General features: G+C 37.8%; 2 protein-coding genes across 3 annotated transcripts in view; one reads left to right on the top strand and one right to left on the bottom strand.

Moving 5' to 3' along the window:
• LOC143034531 (A disintegrin and metalloproteinase with thrombospondin motifs like) overlaps window positions 1-5,282 on the bottom strand; it is an 11,753-nt gene extending 6,471 nt beyond the window's left edge. The window contains exon 1 of the mRNA XM_076200714.1: window positions 5,174-5,282. Coding sequence (XP_076056829.1) covers window positions 5,174-5,282 — 109 coding nt within the window. The remainder of the gene's footprint in view (window positions 1-5,173) is intronic.
• Window positions 5,283-5,794: 512 nt separating this feature from the next.
• The window catches only part of LOC143037356 (ribosome assembly protein METTL17, mitochondrial), a 26,548-nt gene continuing 7,342 nt past the window's right edge, over window positions 5,795-25,000 (top strand). Inside the window, exons 1-9 of one of the 2 annotated variants that reach the window (XM_076205497.1) lie at window positions 5,795-5,933; window positions 9,115-9,283; window positions 11,873-12,004; window positions 15,590-15,725; window positions 19,649-19,789; window positions 20,135-20,300; window positions 21,294-21,437; window positions 22,842-22,934; window positions 23,310-23,451. In XM_076205497.1, the coding sequence (XP_076061612.1) occupies window positions 5,886-5,933; window positions 9,115-9,283; window positions 11,873-12,004; window positions 15,590-15,725; window positions 19,649-19,789; window positions 20,135-20,300; window positions 21,294-21,437; window positions 22,842-22,934; window positions 23,310-23,451 (1,171 nt within the window). In that variant the 5' untranslated portion in view covers window positions 5,795-5,885. The remainder of the gene's footprint in view (window positions 5,934-9,114; window positions 9,284-11,872; window positions 12,005-15,589; window positions 15,726-19,648; window positions 19,790-20,134; window positions 20,301-21,293; window positions 21,438-22,841; window positions 22,935-23,309; window positions 23,452-25,000) is intronic. The other variant, XR_012967461.1, reaches the window with a different exon arrangement.

Genomic DNA, 25,000 nt, shown 5'->3' with positions numbered 1-25,000 from the left:
TTCTTTGTTAAAGGTATGGATGGAACTGGCAAGGGATTCACATATTTCAAAAATAAATTTCCTAGAGTAAGTGACGCAAAAATCAAAGAAGGTATTTTTGTTGGACCACAGATTAGGGAACTGATGAGAAACCAGAATTTTGATGAAGCGCTAAAAGATCTTGAAAAAGCTGCCTGGCTGTCATTTAAGAAATTTTCCACGGAGTTTTTGGGGAATCAAAAAGCAAATAAATATTCTGAAATCGTAAAAGAGCTACTGACATCCTACAAGACCTTGGGATGCAATACGAGCCTAAAAATCTACTTCCTAGACTCTCACTTGGACTTTTTCCCTACAAATCTTGGTGCCGTCAGTGACGAGCACGGTGAGAGGTTTCACCAGGACATTCTGAACATAGAAACCCGGTATCAAGGGAAGTGGAGCTCTTCATTGTTGGCTAATTACTGGTAGACATTAAAAAGGGCTCTCCCAGAAGCAAAAGATATTCGAAAAACATACGTTTCTACATTTCAAAGGTAAGTTTCATTGAAATATCAGCCTCATTTATTAGTTATAATTTTTTTAAGATTTAATATGCTATCAGAAAAAATATGCCTGATAGAAAAAGATAAAAAACATATTTGAAATCAGCAGAAAAAAAATCGATTAAGTTCACCTCCTTTTGTTTGTGCGACAGGTATTTTAATCAATTTTGTTGACCAGTGTAATCTATCTATCTATCAGTCTATCTACCCCTCCTCTCTCTCTCTCTCTCTCTTTTTTCCGTCTCTCCCTCTGTCTGTCCTTCCATCTCTCTGTCTCTCCCTCTCTTTGTCTCTCCCTCTATCTATCACTTTGTCTGTCTGTCACTCTTTTTTTATATCTCTCCCTCTGCCTGTCCCTCCATCTCTGTCTGTCGCTCCCCTTCTCTGTCACTCTATCTTTTCCTCTGTTTCTCCCTCTCTGTCTGCTCCTCCGTCACTCTGTCTATATCTCCTTCTTTCCCTCAGTCTATTTTCCTATTTGCCACCCCCTCTTTCCGTCTTTTCCTCTCTCTGTCTCTATATCTCACACTCTCTATCGCTCTCCCTCTGTGTGTGTGTGTGTGTGTGTGTGTGTGTGTGTGTGTGTGTGTGTGTGTGTGTGTGTGTGTGTGTTTGTGTGTGTGTGTATGTGTATGTGTGTGTGTGTGTGTGTGTGTGTGTGTGTGTGTGTGTGTGTGTGTGTGTATGTGTGTGTGTGTGTGTGTGTGTGTGTGTGTGTGTGTGTCTGTGTTTGTGTGTATGTGTGCGTGCGTGTGTGTGTGTGTGTGTGTGTGTGTGTGTGTGTGTGTGTGTGTGTGTGTGTGTGTGTGTGTGTGTGTGTGTGTGTGTGTGTGTGTGTGTGTGTGTGTGTGTGTGTGTGTGTGTGTGTGTGTCTGCGTTTGTGTGTATGTGTGTGTGTGTGTGTGACTGTATTTACCTAGTTGTATTTACCTAGTTGTATTTACCTAGTTGTATTTTACGGGAAGGGGAGCTATGCTCGTGGGATCCCGTCTTCATATCTCATTTTATCTAACCTGTTTTGCACACACCACTTTCTCATCTAACTTGTTCCAAATATCTATTACTCTATGAGGAAAGCTGTTCTTTTTCAGATCTCTTCTATAGCTGTCTTTCTTGATTTTCTTTCCGTGTCCTCTTGTATTTCTATCATCCCATTTTATCAGATTCTCTCTATCAATAATTTCTATGCCTTTCATGATTCTGTAAATAGCTATCAAATCTCCTCTCTCTCTTCTTTGCTCTAGTGTCTGTAGTTCAAGTTTTTCTAGTCTCTCTTCATATGATAGTTTTGAGAGTGTTGGTGCCAATTTTGTAATTGCTCTTTGTATTCTTTCAAGTTTTTTTTATACATTTTTTTGTACTTGGTGACCATATCGTTGCTGCATATTCCAATCTTGGTCTTATCAGGGTGATTAGAATTTTCTTCACCATTTCTTCATCCAGGTATGTAAATGCAACTTTGATTGTTCTTATTAAATTATAAGTTTCTCCAAAAATCTTATTTATATGTTTCTCAGGTGACATATTATTCATAACAATGACTCCCAGGTCCTTCTCATTTTCTACTTTTTTTATTCCTTCTTCTCCCAATTTATATGCTCCTGTTATTCTGTTTTTGCTTTTTCCAAATTCCATTATACTACACTTTTTAGTGTTGAACTCCATCTCCCACTTCCTACTCCATTCCCATACTTCTTCTGTGTTCACTTTTTTTAACAGTTTTGCATCATCTGCAAAGAAGCTCATATAATTTTTGATTCCTTTATCCATATCATTAATATATATAGCAAACATTATTGGGGCCAGAACTGTTCCCTGCGGAACACCGCTTATTACTTCATCCCATTTTGAGTGCTGGTTTCTTATCACTACTCTCATTTTTCTTTCTTGCAAAAAGTCTTCCATCCATTTAAGTAGTTTGCCCTGTATTCCTCCTTCGGTTTCTAATTTCTTAAGCAACTTCTTATGTGGTACTTTGTCAAAAGCTTTTTTTAGGTCTAGAAATGCACAATCAGCCCATCCATCTCTTTCTTGTATTATATCTATTAGCCTTGAATAGAAACATTAAATTAGTGACGCATGATCGTCCTTGTCTGAATCCAAATTGCCTTGGATTTAGCACACTGGTTTTTTTTTTTTTCTAAATATTTTACCCATTTACTTTTGATAATTCTTTCACAAATTTTTGCTATTGTACTTGTTAGAGAGACTGGTCTATAGTTGGTAGGGTCTTCTTTATTTCCTCCTTTATATATAGGTACTATATTTGCTTTTTTCCAATCTTCTGGAACTTTTCCTTCTTTCAAGGAACTATTTATTATGCTATGTATTTTGTCTGCCAGTTCATTCCTGCATTCTTTCAAAATCCAGTTTGCTATTTCATCTGGTCCATGCGATTTTCTAACATCAAGATTACTCAAGTGTTTCATTATTTCATTCTTTGTTACTTCTATTTCTTCCATAGGGGGGACTTTCTCTTTCCATTCAATCTCTTCCGGTTGTATGTTCTCCCTTGTAAACACTGATTTAAAATGCTTGTTCATAATTTCCGCCATTTCTATTTCCTCTGTGTATTCAACTCCTCCTTGTCTTAATTTCTCCAAGTCTTGTTTGTTTTTCAGTTTATTGTTTACAAATCTGTAGAATAGTTTTGGTTGATCTTTACATTTTTCTATGACATCTTTTTCATATTTTCTCTTTTCCTCTCTGCACGCTTGTACATATTCATTTCTATAACCGGTATATATTTTCCATTTTTCAGGTCTTTTGTCTTTCTTCAATTTGGTCCACGCTTTGTCTCTTTTGTCTTTTAACTCTCTACAACTTTTGTTGTACCAGCACTTTACATATTCTTTTTCTTGTTTTTGTCTTGGGACATACTTTTCCACTCCTTTTTTTTTATATAAATTTTTGTCAAAACATTCCATTTCTCTTCTACTGTTGTATCTTCTTTGTGTATTCTTTCCCATTTTTCCTTTTGAAAGAATTCTATTATTTTATCAAAATTTGTATTTTCATACATCAATCTTCCTTTTCTATATTGTTCATTTCTTTTCATGTATTTTTTCTCGTTTAGTTCTAGTTCTATCAATATGTGGTCACTTTTTCTTATTGGGGCCTGGTATTCTATCTTTTCCACTATTTCAGGTTCTGATGTGATTATTAGGTCTAGTCTCGATGGTTCTTCTTCATTTCTATACCTAGTGTTCTCTTGAATCCATTGTGTCATTGTGTGGTCAATAATCATCTCAAGTAGAACATTTCCCCATGAGTCTTCTCCACCCTTTACGGTCATCTCTTCCCAGCAGATTTCTTTGCAATTAAGGTCGCCCATCATAACCATTCTTCCTCCATCTTCCATTATTTTGTTTAATGTTATTCTTGTGTCATCTTACATGCTTTTATGTTCACTCTCTTCCCACGAGGCTGTTTTGGGGGGCACGTAGTTTATTACAAACTTTCTGCTCTTCTTATCTCTGTCTTCTACTTCCATCATAATCATCTCTACTCTATTCTTTCCATATGTGACACTCTTCACGTTTATATCCTTATTAGTCAGGAACATAACTCCACCCCTTGTTTTATCTCTCTGTTTCTAATCCAATAATGATATGCATTGTGTCCTATGCTGTTAATTATATGCATTGTGTCCTATGCTGTTAATTTTGTCTCTACAATTCCCATTATGTCCGGCTCTTTTTCCTTCAGATACTCGTTCAGTTCATTCATTCCTGTTATTAATCCATCTATATTTGTGTAGGACACTCTTAACTTTCTGTTATTTCCATTGTATTCTCTGTTTCTTTTTTGTTTCTCTCTGTTATGGTCCATTTCCTCAATTTCATATTCACTACTCTCCCGTAGAATTCTTCTTTTTCTGACTCCGTTCTGGTCTCGTTTTTTTTTTTTTTTTTCTAGCTTCTTTCCTTTTCATTTTTTCCTCCTCTCTTTCCTCTTTATTCATTTCTCTTTTTATCCATGCCTTTTTATATCGTTCACTTGCTGCTAGCCTCCCTGTTTCTGCTAAGATATTCTCTGATGTTGTTTGTGACCTGAATTTATTCTTAATTGGTCTGGTCTTATCTGTACTATATTTTCCGAGACTAAACATCTCTTCGATTTGTTTGATTATTTCAGGTTCATCTTCCTGAACTAATTCTAGTAAACTGCTTACTTTTTCTTTTTCCTCACTGATTCTTGAAGTTCTATCTAGGTTATGTTTCTCTTCCATTCCTAATATAATTATACATTTCTTTTTATCTGCTAAGTCTCTTACAATATTCCCCTTCTGTCTCATCACTTTGATAACTGAGTCTTCAGTTTGTTCTTTCATTTGCTGTTTAATTATGTCAGTAAATGCAACTTTACTGTTTTCTTGGATATTTTCCAACCCTGTGCTTCTTTTGCTATGGCCTTTTTGTTGTCTTTATTATTCCTTTTTAATTCTTCATTCTCCTCTTTTACTTATTTTAACTGTCTTTTTAATTCTTCTATTTCATTAGTTAGATTTTTGTTCGCCTTCTCTAGTTCTTCCAATTTTTCAACTCTGCGCAATGTGGGAATCTTTTTTTCCCGAATTTATTAGATAAATTGTGTGACGGCCAGTATGATTTTTACCAGCGGCGCGTCACCGCATCCTCAACAGATACCTTCATCCTTGTGTCCTTTCCCATACCTATCTCCCATGCCACGCCCGAAGTCGACACACACATCACCACCACCAGAATAAAGACAAAGAGAATCACCAAGTGGCCCCATGGCCACGGTAAGTTATAATACGATGTTTTAATGGAAGATCCAGATAAAACAGAAAGAATGATATGTTTACATATTCACAAAGATACATGATGCTTTGTGATGCCATTGTACTTTTCAGGGTTCGACGAGTCCCTGCCGATCACAGGTATGTATTTTTCTGCCTCTGAACGTCGTATATAAAATTCACTAGAGTATCCCAGAATTATCTCGGTGCGGCGGTCACCTAGAGTAAACTTATACCGTCAGTAGCTGGTGAGAAATGTAGTAACACATTTGTAAATCACCACTCACACCACAGTCGGACATTACGTATGGGGAAATTGTTGGAAGTCATAATATTCTCCACAAATGCCACCGTCAGTGACAACTCAGCAACGACCACAAAAATAAATGCCAGTATAAGTTCAGATATTCTTACACTCCTCCGTCACGTCTACAGAAGTGCTTTAAAATTATACACAGCTTTCTTGACTACGTAGGCTATGAAACTGTGACGTCAGTTGTTTTGAGAAATTCGAAGCAAGTGGCGGTAATCTGACAGCCTCATAGTAAACAAACACACACGCACGTGTGGGCGGCTTTAAGCTGCACCAAATGTGAAAAATGTTAACGAGACGTTTAATTCAGAATTTTTCAAGAAGTATAATAAGGGTATGTACATCATCTGTATATCAAGTATATTTTTCCACAACCATGCTAGAATTGAGATAAATATCATAAAGGCAGGGCCCCGACATGGGGAAGTGCCTCCCCACACACACACCACCACCTTCCACATCTGACGGTCACTAGCACGATTCACATGTAACATTCATCTACAAAGCAACGTTTATATGCACATCATTCATACACACAACTCATGATAAATAAATCATGCATTAAAATTAAGGGGAATTTGCTTTTCCATGTAACCTTCTTTTCACCAAAGGTGCCATCCCCCAAAATGTGCTGACCCAGGGCATTGCCCCCCCCTGCCCCTCCCCTTGTTGGGGCCGTGAATAAAGGTGACTGCAATATCAGTCATCATATCATGGCTTGCCGGCCAGCTTGGCTCATCCCCAACATAGCCCATTGCCATCTCGGCCCATCGGATGCTTGAGACACCATCTCTCTTATGAAAGATGTGGAAGTCAAAGAACTTAGAAAATGATCAAATCAGATAAATTTTTAGAAGTGCACACCTACATGATATAGCAATAGGAAATTAAATAATTTTGTAAATTATAATATATCAATGTAATATCCATTATTCTTGGCAGAAATTAATAACAGAAAAAGTTGTTAAAAGTTATAAACATAGACACTTTGATCGAGATGCCATCATACCTTACCCAACCTAACCTAACCTGCATTTAGTAATGTGGTATCTGTAATTCTAGAGGTCATCAGGGTTGTTGTCATCGTCTTCGACCTCTGAATCTATCAACACAAAGATAGCATCTAAAGAAGTTGACTATTTCATTTCTGCATAGCTTTTACCATTTTCTGATGTTGATTTCTGCCAAGAAAAATATTTATCAAATTGATGTTTATCATTGACAAAATTAATATTTAATTTTTCAAAGCTATATCATGTAAGTGTGCACTTCTAAAAAATACCTAACCTAATCTGACCATGGTGGGGCAGTATAAAATTGATGGAAAGGAAGTAAAGAAAGTAAATTCTGAAGGGACCTAAGAGTAATCACCAAAGACAGCTGCCTTTTTTTCTACCACTATCAGCCAACATTTTTACTTTTGCTGTGGTCCTCTCTTCCTGTCACTGCTGTGGCCTGTGAACCTCTGATCTTCTCTCTACAAAGGACAAGGAGACACTGAGGAGTACTGAGTCAGCAGTAGTTAAACATGACCCATTCATTTTGTGTACAGTATAAACTACGGTAACACAGGCTTTGTCCAACCAGACTAATCTGTATCAAAATGACCTAAACAAGTGTTTGACCTTCAGATATAACTTCAATTCTATTGTTTCACTCAAGATTACTTTTAAATTACTTATTTAATTAATTTACATATATTGTGAATAGAAAAAAATAAATGATTCAGTTTAGTATTTTGAAACTTCCCCTATTAGGAAACTAGGACAGCACCTCTTTACAGAGGATTGGATTTAAAGAAAAAAAAAAAATTATACAGTGAGTCCTCCTTATACAATAATTCTTTATCTGGTAAATTCACAGTTACGGTATTTGGTAATTACTACCCTCAGTTCTATTTACGGTAAGAAAAATTCACAGATATGGTATCTGCTCGTGTTTTGAAGAGGAAAGAGCAGGGAGAAGGTACGTCTGCCATATTCTATTTACATGTTATAATGGGTTCAGTATACAGTAATTTAAATTTGCAGTAAGGTTTTCAGGAATGCAAATGTACTGTATAACAAGGACTTATTGTGTATACATATATATATATGTATACATATATATATATATACAGACGGTCCTCTACTTATGTTCATTCGTTTTACGTTTTTTTCGATTTTACATTTGAACTGACTAAAAAAAATTGCATTTTTTTTTTTTTCTGAGTGAAGTTTTGAGTTTAGCGCACTCTCTGTAGTACAAGACGTTCAAACGATACTTACGCATGACGCTGCGTCCATTGTTTACATGGCACAAACGACAGACTGAACGTGCCTTGCCTCCTCCTCCTCCTCCTCCTCCTCCTCCTCCTCCTCCTCCTCCTCCTCCTCCTCCTCCTCCTCCTCCTCCTCCTCCTCCTCCTCCCCCTCCTCCTCCACCATCTCACTTTATGTTACTTGAATTTAATTTATTTGAAATTAATGTTATTATTTTACAGTGTTATGTTTATAATTAATGATTTAGGGGTGTTTTATAAGATACAGTAATAGAATTTATGGATGTATAGTACAGTATGAACGGTCATACATTACTGGAACATACAGTAACAACTTACATTCATTTTCACGTTATGTTCGGCCATTCAGAACGTAACTAAAACGTAAGTTGAGGAGCGTCCGTATATATATATATATATCAACCCTGGTCAGAAGAGAATCTAAAACAGTTATTGACAGGGTTCAGGAAGATATGGGATAGGAGAAGGTTGAAAGTAAATGTGGGTTAAAGTAAGGTGATGAGATTATAATGTACATCCAGTGAGCTTGATAGAGGCTAGAGGAAGTGGATAGTTTTAAGTATTTATGTAGCAAGGAATGGATGAGTGGGGCTGAAGGTGAACTATAGAGTGAAGGAAACAAGTAAGTGTCATTGGGGAATGAAAAGTATCATGAGAAATAGGTATCTGGGGGTAGATGCATAGAGAAGAATATGTGAAAGGATAATTGTGCCTATGATATTATATTGAGCAGAGACTTAGAATGTAAGGGAGTCAGAAAAGGGAATATTATCAGAGGATGCATGAATCACTGCTTCTGGAGATGAAAGCAAGGGACAGACTTAAGAAAATTTCAGTAGATACGATGAATGGAACTGAAGGAAGTCATGGTCAGGATGTCAACCATGGGAAAATGTGTATGGAGGATAAGTGTCTTGAGTTGGAAAAGAATGTAAAATCAAAGGTAATGACCAGTTTCATGAGAAAAAAGTGTACCAGGGATGAAATGGCAGCATTGCATGGAAAGAAATGAGGTACAATTTTCTTATGGTCTAAACAGGAAAGAGTGGAAGGGACAAGTGTGATGGGAACGAAAGGAGGGAGAAGTTTTCTTTACCATACTTTGCCTAAAAAAAAAAAGAAAAGAAAAGGGGGGGGGGATCTTATGATTAAGATGATAATTTAAAATTTTTGCTTTATCATGGTTATTGCTATAAAGGTTATATCTTAATTATATCATTCTTTTCTTTTACAGTATAACTCAACAGAAGTAAAGCCAAAGTTTGCCTTTTCTTTGGATGATGAACTTGAAAGTAAACTTAAATCAGGAACCTTGAAGTACCGGAAGCACCCTGGTGTTTGCCATGTGAAAAAAGTTGTCTTGCCAACAAAATTAAAGAGGGCATCCTTAGGAGCATTAGAAGGTATGAACATGGTTGATAAAAGTAACATTCAGCACTTTTACTGAAATAGATTAAGATAGTATATTTTATGGTGTTTTTCTAACGAGTCCATTGTATAGTATTAGTTTTACTTTATGTACCCCCTTTTGCAAGTAAAGAACTGTTCTGGTAGATATTATGCCATTCTGCCTGTCTTTACACTTGCCACATAACAAAACCCTGTGTGATGGACAATTTTTATATTGTTTCTTAGTACATTATATTCTAACTTATTCAAACTAGTGCAATTAACTCCATAACTAGAAACCAAGGATAGGTTAGGCAAAAATAACATCAGGATGGCCTTCTATCTTATTAATCAGTTGATTTGTTGCCCAAGGTGTGTGTGTGTGTATTTACCTAATTGTAGTATACAAGAAAGAAGCAACTCTTGTTGGGGCCAGTCCCCTATTCTTCAATTTTATTATACCTAGCCTCAAATTCATGTACTGCTTCTACTTGATCTATATCCTTGATTTTCAATTATCATGTTATATTTGAACTCATGTATTGTTTGAGCTTGGACTATATCACCGTCTGAGCTATTCCATGTATTTATGCATCTACTGTATGTGGAAAACTATTTCTCCACATCTTTTAGACATGTAGTCTTTCTTAATTTGTTCCCATGACTCATAAAGCCCACACATCTTTGATCAGGAGATCTCCTCTGTCAGTCTCCTCTATCCCCTCTTTTTGATGTCTCAAAGTTGACAGACCCATTGCTTTTAGTCTTTCCTCTTATTGTTTATCTGCCAAGCTGGGGACCAGTTTGATTGCTGCCCTGTGTATTCTTTCTATCTTGCTCCTTCATTCTGTGTGAGGACTGTACTACTGACGCATATTCCAGTCTTGGATGGATGAGGGTTTTGATGAATTTTTTTCATCATCTCTTCATTCATATAGTGGAACACCACTTTAATCTTCTGCAGTAGTCCGTATGTCTCTCCCACAATCCTGCTGATATGTCTATCAGGTGATAGGTTGTCTTTTATCAACAATAACAAATCTTTTTACTTTTGTAATGGATTCACTTCCCAAGTATTAGTTTAAGGAAAGTCTTTTGCCGCTATTGCCCATTTGCTACTTTGCATTTTTTTATGTTGAACTTCATTTCCTTTTTTTGGCTCCATGCAAAAATAGTATCCAGATCTTTTTGCAATAGTCTACTGTCATCCTTATTTTTCACCCTTCTCATGATTTTTGCATCATCTGCAAACATGTTGGCATAGATTGTTGTTCCTTCCATCAGTCACTAATATAGATAGAAAAATTTATTGGTGCAAGCACTGAACCTAGTGGAACTCTGCTTGTTATGGCTCCCTATCTTGGCATGTTGTGATTTACTAATGTCTTCTTTTTATCTTCCTTTCAAAAAATCTTTTAGCCATTTTAGTAGTTTGCCTCTCAGTCCTCCAACATGCTCTAATTTCTACCTAAGTCATCTGTGAGGTACTTTATCAAATGCCTTCTAGATCAAGGTACACACAGTCCACCCACCCCTCTCTCTTGTACTGTATCAGTCACTCTTGAGTAAAAGCTTAAAATGTTCGACACTCATGATCTTCCAGATCTGAAGCCAAACTGATTGTCAGAATATTTATCTCTTCAAGATACTAGTATTTGGTCCATCACTATTTCTCACTCCCTTCACATAATTTCACAATTATGCTGGTCAGTGATACTAGCCTATAATGTAGAGGTGTCTCCTTATTTCCACCTAGAATTGGCACCACATTTGCCTATTTCCAATCAGGCAGCACAATGTCTTCTTTCACTTCAGCATGGATAAGATGGCCCCCATCTAAAAGGAAATGCCATTTGGGATATTTGGTATGAAGTAGGTGCGAAAATTTTTGGGCTTTAAGCATTTAAAACTTTAGTGTCAGTGGAGATGAAGACATGATACCTAGCTTAGACTAAAATTTTTTAAGCTTTTGCACCCTTAAAAACAAAATGTAGACAATGTCTTTGAGAAAAAACAAAACAATCACTAATATGGGAGCTTTAAGCCTGTAGTAACAAATGGAGGTCACCAGTGTACAGAGGTAGAAAGGAGTAAAAGAATTAGTGGTTGGAGGACTAACAATAGAAATGGCAATGTAGAGACTAATGCAAAAAGCTTGAAACGTGGACAATGGCTGATTTTAATTATGGTAAAATTCACTTTGTCACCTCAGGAAATGACTTTTCTAGCATCATCTATAAAACTGATTATTATTATTTTTTTTTTCTTCCTTTTTATATGTAATTTTCATGTTTAATTTGAGTACATGTTAACTTTTCATTCCTTGCCTCCTAGGTGTCCTAAATGTACTGTTTACCATGTGTCCCACTGTAGGGTTTAGGGACAATCCCTGGATGAAATTGAAATGTCAGAAAGTAAACTACATCTTGATTCAGATGTTTGTTTCTATCTGTTGATGGTATATACTTTGTACATATAAACAGAACATTAGAGCATGGTTTACACACTGTAAGGACATGGATTAGTAGATTTAGCTCATATATTTTTTTTCTTCTCAGTTTTGTTTATTGCACATGATTCACACATCAAACTTTGTTTGACAGAGTATCCTGTGAAAACTATAGGAGAAGAGGCTAAGTCATATGCCCAGTACCTATGGTCACGCCATCCACCATTAGAGCAAGCAGAGCTGCAAGAAAAATTGAGAGTTTTAGAAGAAGACATAAGTTCTAAAGGTAATGAACAGCATACTATGTAAAATCAACACCTAGCATTAGTGAGACTGATTATTTATAAACCGAATTCCATTTTGAATTAAAGGAAATACAGATCCCCTACATTATGCAATGCATCAATTTACAATAGTTCACTCATATGACCACTATAGTAATAACCTTATATAACTACACTTTTAACCAGTTTCACTTTTATGCATAGGCAGGCTAAACCAGTTATTTCCAACTATTTAAGGTGATCGCTGCCCCTGTTTACCCATAAGTTTATGAGCTCACTATACAATCAATATGTGATTGGGTATTCAGGAGTGTAACCCAAGCATATAGTAAGGGACACCTGTTGTAAAATAATAAGGGGATGATGCAGTCATGAAAGATAACAAGGTAATTTGTTCAATGTCTTCTGTATGGTGATTTCATCTAAAACATTTGGTGTCTGGTAGCCAGTTCTGTATTAGTACCATCTTAATGCTGAGTGATAACCTGGTGTGGCTTGGGAGTAATTTCTTCTCAGGATTAATGTCCAGGTGGTATTTGATAAAGTATTGGATTTGTTGGTCTAGTAAAAAGTGTTTATTTGGTAATTTACATATGTATGTGTTTTTGGTTTTATGTGTTATGAAGTATTGGTGTTGGGTTTTTTAGATATTTGAATAGTATTTACTATGGCTGACTTGTTGTACACTGCTCACAAACTTCACCCAACAAATATTGGAAGGTTTCAGTAAGAAAGTGCCACCTGACAGGACATCTATGGTGATAGTAGACATGAATAAGGCTTTTGGCAGTCCCTAGACAACTAGATTGTGGAAATTAAAATGCACAGTAATGACAAGAAATTGTTTGCAAGCTTTCTCACTGGCAGCCAGTGCAGAGCATCTCAGAACCAATATACTATAAAGTGGGGTTCCATAAGGAGCAACTATCACCAATGCTAACCTGTTAACACATGACCTCTTCACCCAAACCTGGAGTGCATCAGTACTCTTACACATGCCCAGCACTGCAACTATAAAGCAACAGTTAAAAACATAAATTCATTTTAAAAATCTAGAACTTTGGGTGACTCTCGGAAGTTTTCATTGACTGTTTGTATATCTTAGATAAGTGTGACTCTAAAAAGCACCCAAATCAGATTGAATGGTCAACTCACTAGACAAAAACCCTTGACCTTATTTGGTACACACATGACCTTCACCCTGAAGTGAAAAGAAGAAACTGGACATACTTAGAACAGTTGCAGTCGTAGGGTTTGGACAGCACAAAGTAATACTTACTGGTGTATATAAACAACTCAGGAACCAATGATGGATATTTACTATTGGTATTCCTGCAAGAAAGAATCTCCCTAATGCCCTTGTTCAAAACCTATCAGCCTCCTTACTTCTATTGGCAGGTGCATTACTGAGAGGCTTGAACTTGGTCTTCAGGCTGAGTCCAAGGTCTTTCACTATCAACTTCAACTGTATTTTCTTCACCTTTTCACATAAGAGGAAGCTGACAACCAGCAAATACTTTCATGCTACTTTCAGCCAGTGACATAGAAATAGTCCCACATGAATACAGCGTAGACAACTGACCAAAATTTCTTCCAGAAAAGCCATTGAGAGGACGTAAGGACTCTTGACAGCTGCTGCAAATCCCAATGTTTCCCATCAGTGAAACTTGGCAAAAGTGATCATTGTTATTATGAGCAATTCAAAAGAACAATGTTTAACTCTATGTCCACAGTATGTCCAACAAAGACATCCTACAAATAACAAAATAGAATGCTAAGAATAATAACAAACTGCTTTAAATCAATACCAATAGCACATGAGAATGATAGACACACAGTTGCACAGAAGAGCCCTCAAACTCACCAACCTCTCACTTCACATCATAAAAATATAGCCCACCAAATGCAATATTGTTATGATCATGTGTGCTTTTGATTAACTGTGCCAAGTCTGTCCATGACTTGAACAAATCCTATCAATTCACAACCAGATTACTATTTTCCTTTTATATCAGTCAATTTCTCATTCTGGATGAATAAAAGCTGATGTACAAAAATATTAAGATTTACTTACATAATGATATAAGTAGACTTGGAAGATAATATTACAGGGGTTGAGAATGAGGGAGTGCAAGAGAGAGAACTAGCACACAACCCTCTATATGTGTGGGACTTGCATGATCCATAGGCATAGGTGCTAAGAATCCTAAATCTATAATCCTAGTCTATTTTCCTATTTACCTGCCTTCACACATTTGTCACGTATCTTTATTATATGTGAGGAAGGTTTACAAATAATTATCTAAGTTCTGCATGATATTACACTTGTATTTGCTGATGCACTACTTCTCTGTACCATCTTCATCTATGACCTCTGACCCTGGATAGTATTGTGGCCCTTTTTTTGTTATCCTCTGCCTCATCTGTGCATTATATCTCCTTTGGATGGTCTGTGACTAAAATTTTATATTTTAGTTCTACATACATACATATACCAAGGCTTTTTCATATCTTAAACTAGTTGTGACCAATTTCATGTGAAATATGTCATGGTCCACAAGACATCAAGAGCACTTACAACATTATATAACTCTCTTGTGGACACATGGACGAGCATTACCTAACACACACCCAAGCTTCATAACTCTCAATACCTCACAGCTGGAGCTCCAAAGGCTGCCAAAAAAGATGAAAATTCTCGATAGTGCAAGGAAAACAATGGGAGGAGGAGCACTTGTGCTTACCCAAAATGATTTCTCTGCAGTGCACCTCCAGTGCCACAGTGAATAAAAATAGTGGTCCTTGGGCCCTCCTGTAGATATCACAAGAAGAAACATTGGATTCTTATTTATGTTGTATTAGTGTGGGATTATTTCTCTGTCACTGGCTTATAGTAGGGGGAGAGCAGTTGCCAGTTGTCAGCTCTCCTTAAATTGAAAGGTGGAGGAAATACAGTTGAAGTTGATAGCGAGATCTTGGGCCCAGTCTGAAAAAGTGTCAGTTGATTAGGGTTGCATCTCTAAATAGAAAATGAGTTTGCTGACAAGGTAAAGAAATTATTTTCTCTGACATCTTACAGGACCACCACATGCAGGTACCTTTCATTGGTCACTGTAAATGGATAAAATCTTTATGCTGTAATTGTTTTGAGTGAATTAGTGATTTCTTGGATCCATGACAATTTTTGCTGCAGAAAGATTAATTTCATTTGATATATCTGCCTTACCTTTGTTTGACTTCATTGCCTCTGTCCTGAGAAGTGTGGCTAGGGACTGGAATGACCCTGCATATATAAAGAGCTAAGGTGAGAGGGACAACAAACGGGTTTTTTGGATGGATGTGTACTGTGGTCTAGTGCAGTGTGTAGTGGAAGTGTAATGTGAGCCTTGACTCAGCCCCTTACAAGGGGGAAAGGGCCTTTTGGTACCTGTATTTGTATGCACTTTTCTTTATGAAGCAGTTTATTAGTTATCTCCATAGTTATGTCACAAGTGCATTGAAATATGGAGAAAGAGAGAAAATGGATGGGTAGATAGATGAGCATTTTAGGTTCGAGATAACTCCTAATTTTATTTTGATTTTTACAGAGTTGGTTGATCCTTTCCATCCACTTGTGCCTCCAAAAGAACAGAAGCGTTTACTAGACATCCGTAAGGGAAAACTTGTTAGACAGCTCAAGAAGGAAGTTTACAACTGGAAGCCAATTCATTACAATGCATACCAGTAAGTGAGAATTAATTGATGCATGCGGATGTCTCTGCCCCATACAATGATGTCAGCACAATCACCCCTTCATACAATCTCCTCTTTGCATCCATTCCCAGTTGCCTATTTCTCATAACACTTTTTAACCCCCCAAGGCATTTACTTGGTTCTCTCAATCTTTAATTTACCTCCACCTCCATTCATCCCTTTCCTGCCACATGCAACCCCAAATACCTAAAACTGCACTTCCTCCAGCCTCTCTCCTTTTAGATTTACATACATATACCAAAGCTTTTTTCCCCCCACTCAGGGGGTAGCCAAAAAGAAAAAGGTATAGAAACCACTCCTACCCATTCCATTTCCTATATGTTCCACTCCCCTCCACCCTCCTCCCTCCCTCTTATCTTGGCACCTACTGGATGACAAGTCATCCCTGCATCCTGTCCACTGCCCTGGGTCAGAAGCAGTGTCGCAAGATGCAGCATATCCACAGCAAGGCCGCTTCATAAATTCGGCGACCCCCCCTCTCCGTCCCCCCATACAGAAAAGGGGAAGACGGGGAGAAATCCATTCAGGCTACGTTAAATTTTTTCTCCTACATACTTCCTCACCACCCACTCCCCCTCATGCATCACAGCATCATCTATACACAACCCTTCTTCCCCTATATTCTGTCCTCTCCTGTCCTTCCTCCACAGACATTCCTCTCTTTTGTAATGCCCCTTTCACCCTATCCATTTATCTCATCCTAGGATGGCCCCTCATATTCACTACTTCCACCTCTGCCTTCCACACTTCTTTTACTAATCTTTCTTCATTCATTCTTTCCATGTGTCCAGACCATCCTAATACTCTTTCATCAACCCTATCTCCCAGTTCCCTTTCCACCCCTGTTCTCCTCACCTCCTCATTTCTCACTGTATCCAGCCTAGTAACCCCTATCATACTTCTCAGACATTTCATCTCAAACACATTCAAACTCCTCTCTTCCTCTCTCATGTTCCATGTTTCTGCCCCGTACAATGCTGTTGGCACAATCATTCTTTCATATAACCTCATTTTAGACTTACTTTCAACAAATTTAAGAGAAGCAGAGAGGGAAAGTTTAGATGTGTTTGAGATGCAATGTTTGAGAAGTATGGTAGGGGTTACTAGGTTGGATAGAATGAGAAATAAGGTGAAGAGGAGAGTGGTTAGTAATAGTATGAAAGTATGATTACTTTGTTCTTGTCTCTGCAGTTGCCTCTCAATCTGGCATACTTGTTGCTGGGATCTTGTCATGACCTGACGTGCGACCTTTCCTCTCAGTCCTCTGGTCCTGGTAGGACCTGATGTCCTCATCTTTCTTCTCCCTGGATAACAGTCTGTTGCTCTCTATATCCTGGACAGCATAGCTCCTCTGTTGAACAAGCTGTCAAATTCCAAGACAAATTCACTCCTCTTTCCTCCAGTGTCACTTGCTCTTAATCAGGGCTCTGTGTTTGTCATGGATTTTCACAAAGAGCTTCATGCAATTCTGTTTGGTCATTGTCTTGATCTTAGCCATCTGCCAGAATGGGATGATAGCTTCAACCATTTCATAGGTGAGGTCTTGAACCATGGGTTTCCCTGTATTTTCTGGTAAACTTCGGAAATAAAGGAATTACTGGACTGCTTGTCTGTTGGTGGGAAGCTGGGAACCACTGATGCAAGCTGAAAAGTATCCAGCCAGAAAGTTTCAGTGATAGATCTTGTGGATGGCCAACTTGATGCTTGCTTGTGAACTGCAGGTGGAGGTTCTGAGACATTAACTTTGCATTCTCGTAGCTCCTTGCTTAATGCTATTGTGAAGTATCTTGTGGATAGTTTTCTGGATTTGGATCGAGTTTCTGTGCTGGCCTTGCTTTTGTACTGTTTAGTATTGCCCAACATCATTAACAGAATGAGTGATGGTTTAACGTCACAAACTCCCCCCATCGGAAGGCTAGGACACTGCCCCTCACAGGGGACTTTGTAGCGTGGAATTTAATGAACCATGCCCTTGGTTCAACTTTGCCATTGGCAGGATTTAAACTGCCATCCACTCGACCTTAGCCGCAAGTAACGACGTCCTAACCCGCAAAGCCATCATTAACAGGTTTCTGTAAATACAACTCAAATTCTCACATGCAGTATTGACTGCCAGTAAAAAGATGTTATGGAAGGAAATCAAGAGAGGAAAGGGAGATGACTCAATTAGAAAAAAAAGTAAAAGGTGCAGATGGAGAGATGATAATGGAAGAGGTTGTAGTAAGTGGAAGATGAGCAGAGTATTTTAGGGAGTTACTAAATGTGGAAGAGGATAGAGAGGGAATGGTGGTTGCAGTGGGAGGCACTAAGATGATAACAGTGATGGATGCGGAAAATGGGGGAGAGATAAGAAAAGGTGAGGTGCAAGCAGTTATTAAAATAATGAGAGCAGGTAAGGCACCTGGGTTAGATGGGTGTCATACAGTGTGAAAAAAGGAGGTACACTGATGGTGGACTGGCTGGTGAGGTTGTCTAGTGCATGTCTAAGACACGGTAGAATGCCAGAGGACTGGAGGAGTGCCGGTATAGTTCCACTTTACAAGGGAAAAGGGGACAAATGTGACTGTAGTAGTTTCAGAGGGATCAGTTTCTTAAGTTTAGGAAGGCTTATGGGAGGGGTAAGGAGAGGATTAGGAGAGAAATAGAAGAAGTAATTGGTGAAGAACAGTGTGGGTTTAGGAAAGGTAGGGGTTGCATAGATCAGATTATTGTAGTTAGACAAATATGTCATAAAGCTTTAGGAAAAAATAAGGATTTTTTTGGGCCTTTATGGATTTGGAAAAGGCTGATGATAGGATGGACAGGAAGGCACTCTGGGAAGTTTTGCATATATATGGAATTGGAGGAAAGCTGTTAGGGGTAGTCAAGCGTTTTTACAAGAGTAGTTGAGCCAGTGTTAGAATTAGAAATGAAGAGAGCAAGTTGTTTGAGGTAATGGTGAGACTGCCAGGGATGTGTCATGTGGCCATGGCCATTCAATATGTACATGGATGGGGTGGTGCAGGAGATAAATGGATCATAGACTGGAGATGGTAAAAAAAAAAGGAGAAAAGTGGGAAGTAAGCCAGATGTTCTTTGCTGACAACACTGCTTGTGGCAGGATCAGAGGAGGAATTAAGGAAGTTAGTGACAGAGTTTGGAAAGGTATGCAAGAAGAGAAAGTTGAAGGTAAATGTGGGTAAACGTAAGGTGTTGAGATGTACAATGAGAGAAGATGGCAGTAATTTGGTAACAAGTCTTGAGAGAGGCTAGAGGAAGTGGATAGCCTTAGGTACTTGGGGTCACATGTGGCAGAAAAGGGAGGAGTGGAGGTGGTGAAATGAATGGTAAGAGAAAATTATATGAAGGCTATATGTATGTATATATGTATGTATTCTCTTCCTCCATTTTCTCCAAACCAATTCCCTGGCCTTTTTTTGTAATCTCACACTTATTGTTAAATCAGTCCTGTTTCTGCTTCTTCCACTAATCTTTGGCACATGTTTCTTCAGTCCCAGGTCATAAATGTCAAGAAAGATTTCCCATTTCCTCCTTATTCCAGTAATATGTATTCATATACAGGGAGTCCTCGTTATACGGTACATATGCATTCCTGAAAACCTTACTGCAAATTTGAATTACCGTATACCGAAGCCAAGTTTTGACTTATGGCAGACATACCTTCTCCCTGCTCTTTCCTCTTCAAAATATCTAATTTTACCTCCAAAACACAAGCGGATACCGTATCTGTGAATTTTTTTTACTGGAAATAGAATCGAGGGTAGTAATTATCAAATATCGTAACTGTGAATTTACCGGATAACGAATCACCGTATAAGGAGGACTCACTGTAATCATTAATTAGAATGGTGTGATTTTTGGGTTTGATGAGCTATTATGTTCTTTTTATTCAGATCCAAGATCCACATGGCAGCTCGGCTTGCACCAGAGTATGCGGCCTTAATGAGAGTCTTTCATGAAATCAAAAGGAGAGATCCAAGCTTTTCTCCTGTGACCTTTCTCGACTTTGGATCTGGCATTGGATCAGGAATATGGTAGTTATCAACTTCATTCTGTAGATTGACATGTTCATACTTTTATTCATTACATAGATATTTTGATAATGTCTGGTTTCTATTGAATATATATTTCATGATCTATGCTAATTTAGTTTTACCTTCAACTGCAAGTTACTGTGATGTATTAAAAATATTGGTAATATATATATATATGTATATATTTTTTCATGTAAAGACTTATTTTTATGGGAAAATTAAATTTGTAGGGTATTTAATTAATATGTCTCTTCTGTTTGATTTCTGAAGGACAGTGAATCTAATCTAGCAAGATAAAATAGTCAGGGTATTTCATTAGTTTTCTCCTCTGTTTGACTTCTGAAGGGCAGTGGATTCAACCTGGGAAAATACTTGTAAAGAAGTTGTTATGGTGGATCCCAGTGTTGATATGAATAATTTGAATAATTACTTGCTTGAAGCAACAGATGAAAAACAAGAAGTCAGGAAGGGGGCCACATTCTACAAGCAGTTTTTACCAGCATCTGATAGTGTAAGGAAAATTAATAGTATTTTTTTGTGGTTATATATACATCATACAAAAGGATGTCTCCACTCTAGGTGTGACAATAAAATCACTTGAGAGGTACACACATACATATACCAAAGGGTTTTTCCCCCTTATAAGGGAGGTAGCCAAAAAAAAAAAAACAGAGGCACAAAAACCACTCCCATCCATTCCACCCACAACACACTCCACTCCCTTCCACCCCCCTTCCTCCCTCTCATCTTGGCACCTCCTGGTTGACGGGTCATCCCTGCATCTTGCCCACTGCCCTGGGTCAGAAGCAGTGTCCAAAGACACAGCACGAACAAAGTAAGGCCACTTCATTAAATTGGTGACCCCCCTCTCTGATGTAGAAATAAGCATGATGATAATTTATAATAGAATAAACAGAACAATTGGAAACTAACCTCAATAGCATCTCATATTAGGAACAGTTTTGACATAACTCACATCCTTAAGATGTTAGAATAAATAGTGGAGAAAAATATTTGAGGCCAGGTGGTCAGTAGATTTTATTTGTCTATTGATTTTTTTTTTTTTTTCTTTTTTTTCTACATTTTATTCTACAAGAGTAAGCTATGTCTTGTTAACCACTTCAATATGAGTTAAATTCTTGCATGCAGTATCTGCTGCCATACGAATGATGCATCACACTACTCTTATTATAAAATATAAAGCTATTGTTGTATTACTCGTTCATCTTTTACTCTGGGTAATAATAAACACAGAAAATGTGATCAAACCGGTTCACAAAATCTGGGGGTAACTCATGTACAACTACAAAACATATATAATCAAGACGCTGATGCATCCATATGTACCCACTTGTGCCTCATGATGCCAACATAGACATCATCATACTGAAATGGTTAAGCACAATTAGAGAACAACCTGGTGAATACAGAAGTGTATTTATAACATAGTAGATACAGAGATGTATCTTTGCATTCGTTTAACCTCATCTTGCTTCCTTACCAGATTAAGTATGATATGGTATTGTCAAGTCGGACATTATTCGAGTTGCCCGGGGTGAAAGAAAGACTTCAGAGCATAGATATTTTATGGCGGAAAACCAAAAACTTCCTTGTGATTGTAGAAGCAGGAACTAGTGCTGGATATAAGGTTAGTGAAAAAGTTGTAACTTGTTTATTAAAGTATCAGCTAAAATAGACCTATTTTCATTGAATTTTTTTGTTTTTATCATGTCTTAGTGTAAGTTGAGAATGGTATTACTATGAAAGATCAAATTGAGAGGGATATGGTAGAAAAGTTTCTGTGGGAATGTTTGGAAGTGGGAGAAAATCTTAGCTGAAATTAGTGTACCAGCTGTGGTTAGTGATGAGTTTTTTGATAATTTTTGTGTGTGCCAGGGCTTATCCTTCTTGTGGGATTGTACCTCTTAGATAAAAGGTTGCTGGAATTATTTTCATCACCTATTTGTTCAGGAGAAAAGTGGGAGGTGAGCCAGTTGTTTGCTGATGACCCTTCACTTGTGGCAGGATCAGAGGAGGGATTAAGAGAGTGATGGAGTTTGGGGAGGGTATGCAGTAAGAGAAAGGTAAATATGGGTAAAAGAAAAAAGTGATGAGATGTACAAGGGGAAAGAACAGCATAAGAGTTGGAAGCAGGTCTTAAAGGTTGGAGGAAGTAAATAGCTTTAGGTATTTGGGGTCATATGTGGCAGGAAAGGGAGGAGTGGAGGTGGAAGTATATTGTAGACTGAAAGAAGCAAGTAAATGTGTTGGGGGATTAAAAAGTGTCATGAATGGAGAATGGTTGTGTATGGATGATGCTGTAATGCATGAGGGGTATGGAGGGTGAGGGAGTATGTGTGAGAAATAAATTGATGCAACTCAAATGGATTTCTCCCCATCTTCTTTTCTGCATGAGGGGACGGAGAGGGGGAGTCGCTGATTAAAGGAAGCGGCCTTGATGTGGATGTGCTGTCTCTTGCAGCACTGCTTCTGACCCAGGGCAGTGGGCGAGATGCAAGGATAACCCGTCATCCAAGAGGTGCCAAGATGAGAGGGAGGGACAAGGGTGGAGGAGGGGTGTGGAGTATGTTAGGGATAGAATGGGTGGGAATGGCTTTTATGCCTTTGTTTCTTGGCTACCTTCCTTATAAGGATGAAAAAGCTGTTGGTATATGTATGTATGAGAAATAAGCATTTAGGAATAAATGCAAAGAGGCAATGATTGATTGAAAGTGAATTAATTTGTTTCTAAAGAAAATATTTGTCTCAATAGTTACTATGGCAGGGGGTTACCTCACTTTCAACCAAAAGCCTGTGCTAACAACTAACTATACACCACAGAATTTAATGTTCACATTTTTTATATCTACTGTATAAGAGAACCCCAAATTCTCGGGCAATTTTTTAAGGCTGAAAAGTCACTTCATATGCAGAAATGTATGGTAATTGCTAGTGGGCTTTTACAACTTATTTGGTGGTATGTTTAAGAAAACTTGAATCGGAAACCACAAGTTAGAATTTATAATATTGAAAAAAAAAAAAATACTTTCAGCTGGTGCTGGAAGCTCGAGACTATGTAATGGAACTTGCCAAACAGGCTGAAGAAGGACAAGAACCTTATCTGTTAGGCCATGTCTATGCACCCGTAAGTTAATATTTGTGTTTTACTTTTAATTAACCATTTAGGGAGTCTGGAATTGTCTCTCAACTGAGTAATAATGCCTTTCATTAGCCAGTCTACATATATATAAGATTATGGCTGAAAGTTTTTCTATATTACCTTAGCATCTGGCTTTAGCCAGAATTGATAAGATGGCAATAGTTAAATTAAATACACAGATGTATTACTGTAGGTGTATTGTATGTGGTAGGTGGAAAAACAGAATACCTTTTGGTTAAAGGCTCCCAGCTAGGTTGATTGTACAATTAAGCTTGTAATTTCTCATATCCTTATTTTTTTATGCATTACGTATATATACCTTTTTTAAATACCGTAATGGGAAAACTGATTTACCCACAGTGTCCACACAGTCAATTTTGTCCTCGCTTCTTTGATGGCAGCAATACACCATGTAATTTTGAAGTAAATTATGAACCCCTTCTCAAGAAAGGGAAAGAAGAAACATGTACAGAATGTTTTTCATATGTGATATTAAAAAAAGGTAAGTATATGCAGTACATATTTTATTCATTACTAGTGCAAATTTTCAAGGTTGGATTTCATATGAATCTCTATCTCTCTCTCTCTTTCTCTTTCTCTATCTCTATCTGTCTAAACTGGTGCAAAAGAAGGAAACATTAGAGATTGTGGAATAGCATAAAAAGATCGCTTGTCGGGGGTATGGTGGACAAAAATAAATGTTACAGGGTAGAAAAACCATATTTCATTCATTGAAAGAAGGAAGCATGAGCTGTATAAGGTTAATAAGATTACATCTACAGTTGTAGAGGAATGACTTGCCTTGGTAAGGGTTAGGTTATCTTAGCACAAAAAATAGATTGCATGTCCAATAGAAAAGAAGTTAAGGTCACAAGCCATGGCAAATGAGGTAATTAACAGGACATGGAAATTATGAAATATAAGTTTAACAATATTGGAATCAGGAGGTATACTACTGAGAAAGAATGATACAAGAGAACTTCAAATAATTCCGACTGTCGTCCCTGGATTCAACCATCACTGGTGATTCTGTTCAGGTCACAAGAGAAGTTGTTGTTGTAGCCAAGGAAAAGGGAAAAGGTTTAAAATCAGAAATTGAAGAAGTAGTATAAAAAATTAAGACAATATGGGAGGTAAAGGGAGGAAAATCAAAGTGGCATATGGTAATGTAGGTGGTGTGCTGGTTTGATATGTTATTTAATGGTTGGTGTTGTGACATGTAGTCTTGTGATGTTGATGTGGAGAAAGGTATGTAGATGTTGGTGATATTGTACAATGTTGTTTTCTCTGTGTTTATACAAGTATTATAATTATATGGGATCAATGAGAGGTACCTGCATGTGGGGGTCCTGCAAGATGAACAGTGAAGTTACCCATTTTCAAAACATATCAACCTTCTCACTTCCATCAAGTACAGCCATATGGGGTTGACACTCATTCACCAGACTGGGCTCAAGATCTCTCTCTATTAACCACTTCCGTACGGTGACGCCTACGTAGGCGTCATGAGGAGTAAGTGGGTACGCGATGATGCCGACGTCAGCATCTTGATTATATTTATTGTAGTCGTACCTACATAACCTCCAATCTCTCTAAACTGGCCTCATCATATTTTCTATGGTTATCAAAATTCACGGGTGAAAGAGAATAAACGATTGAGCACTGACTTTATTTTTTATAATGCGATTATTACGCAACATCGCACGTCGGGCAGCTAATGCTGCCAGACGTGCGATGTGCCCCGGAGTGAAGAGGTTAACCCCTTCCATACGGTGCCGCACACGTAGGCGTCATGAGGAGCAAGTGGATTCGCGACGCTGCCATATCGGCGTCTTGATTATATTTATTGTAGTCGCCCCTGTGTTTTTACATTCTCTCAAATGTGCCCTGAATCCCATTCTCTGTGGTTTTCAAAATTCGCGGGTGAAAGTGAGAACGATCGATATAAGCGGTGACTATATTTTATGATGCAAGTATTATTACGACACGTCGTACGGCTGGCATTGGCTGCTGCCCGCGAGATTTAAGTTCCATACTGAAGTGGTTAATTT

This window comes from Oratosquilla oratoria, chromosome 2 (assembly GCF_046742065.1).
Source record: "Oratosquilla oratoria isolate Oo_2021 chromosome 2, ASM4674206v1, whole genome shotgun sequence".
Lineage (NCBI taxonomy): Eukaryota > Metazoa > Arthropoda > Malacostraca > Stomatopoda > Squillidae > Oratosquilla > Oratosquilla oratoria.
The sequence above is the reverse complement of the archived record's forward strand: the minus strand, read 5'-3'. Positions and strand labels throughout refer to the sequence as shown.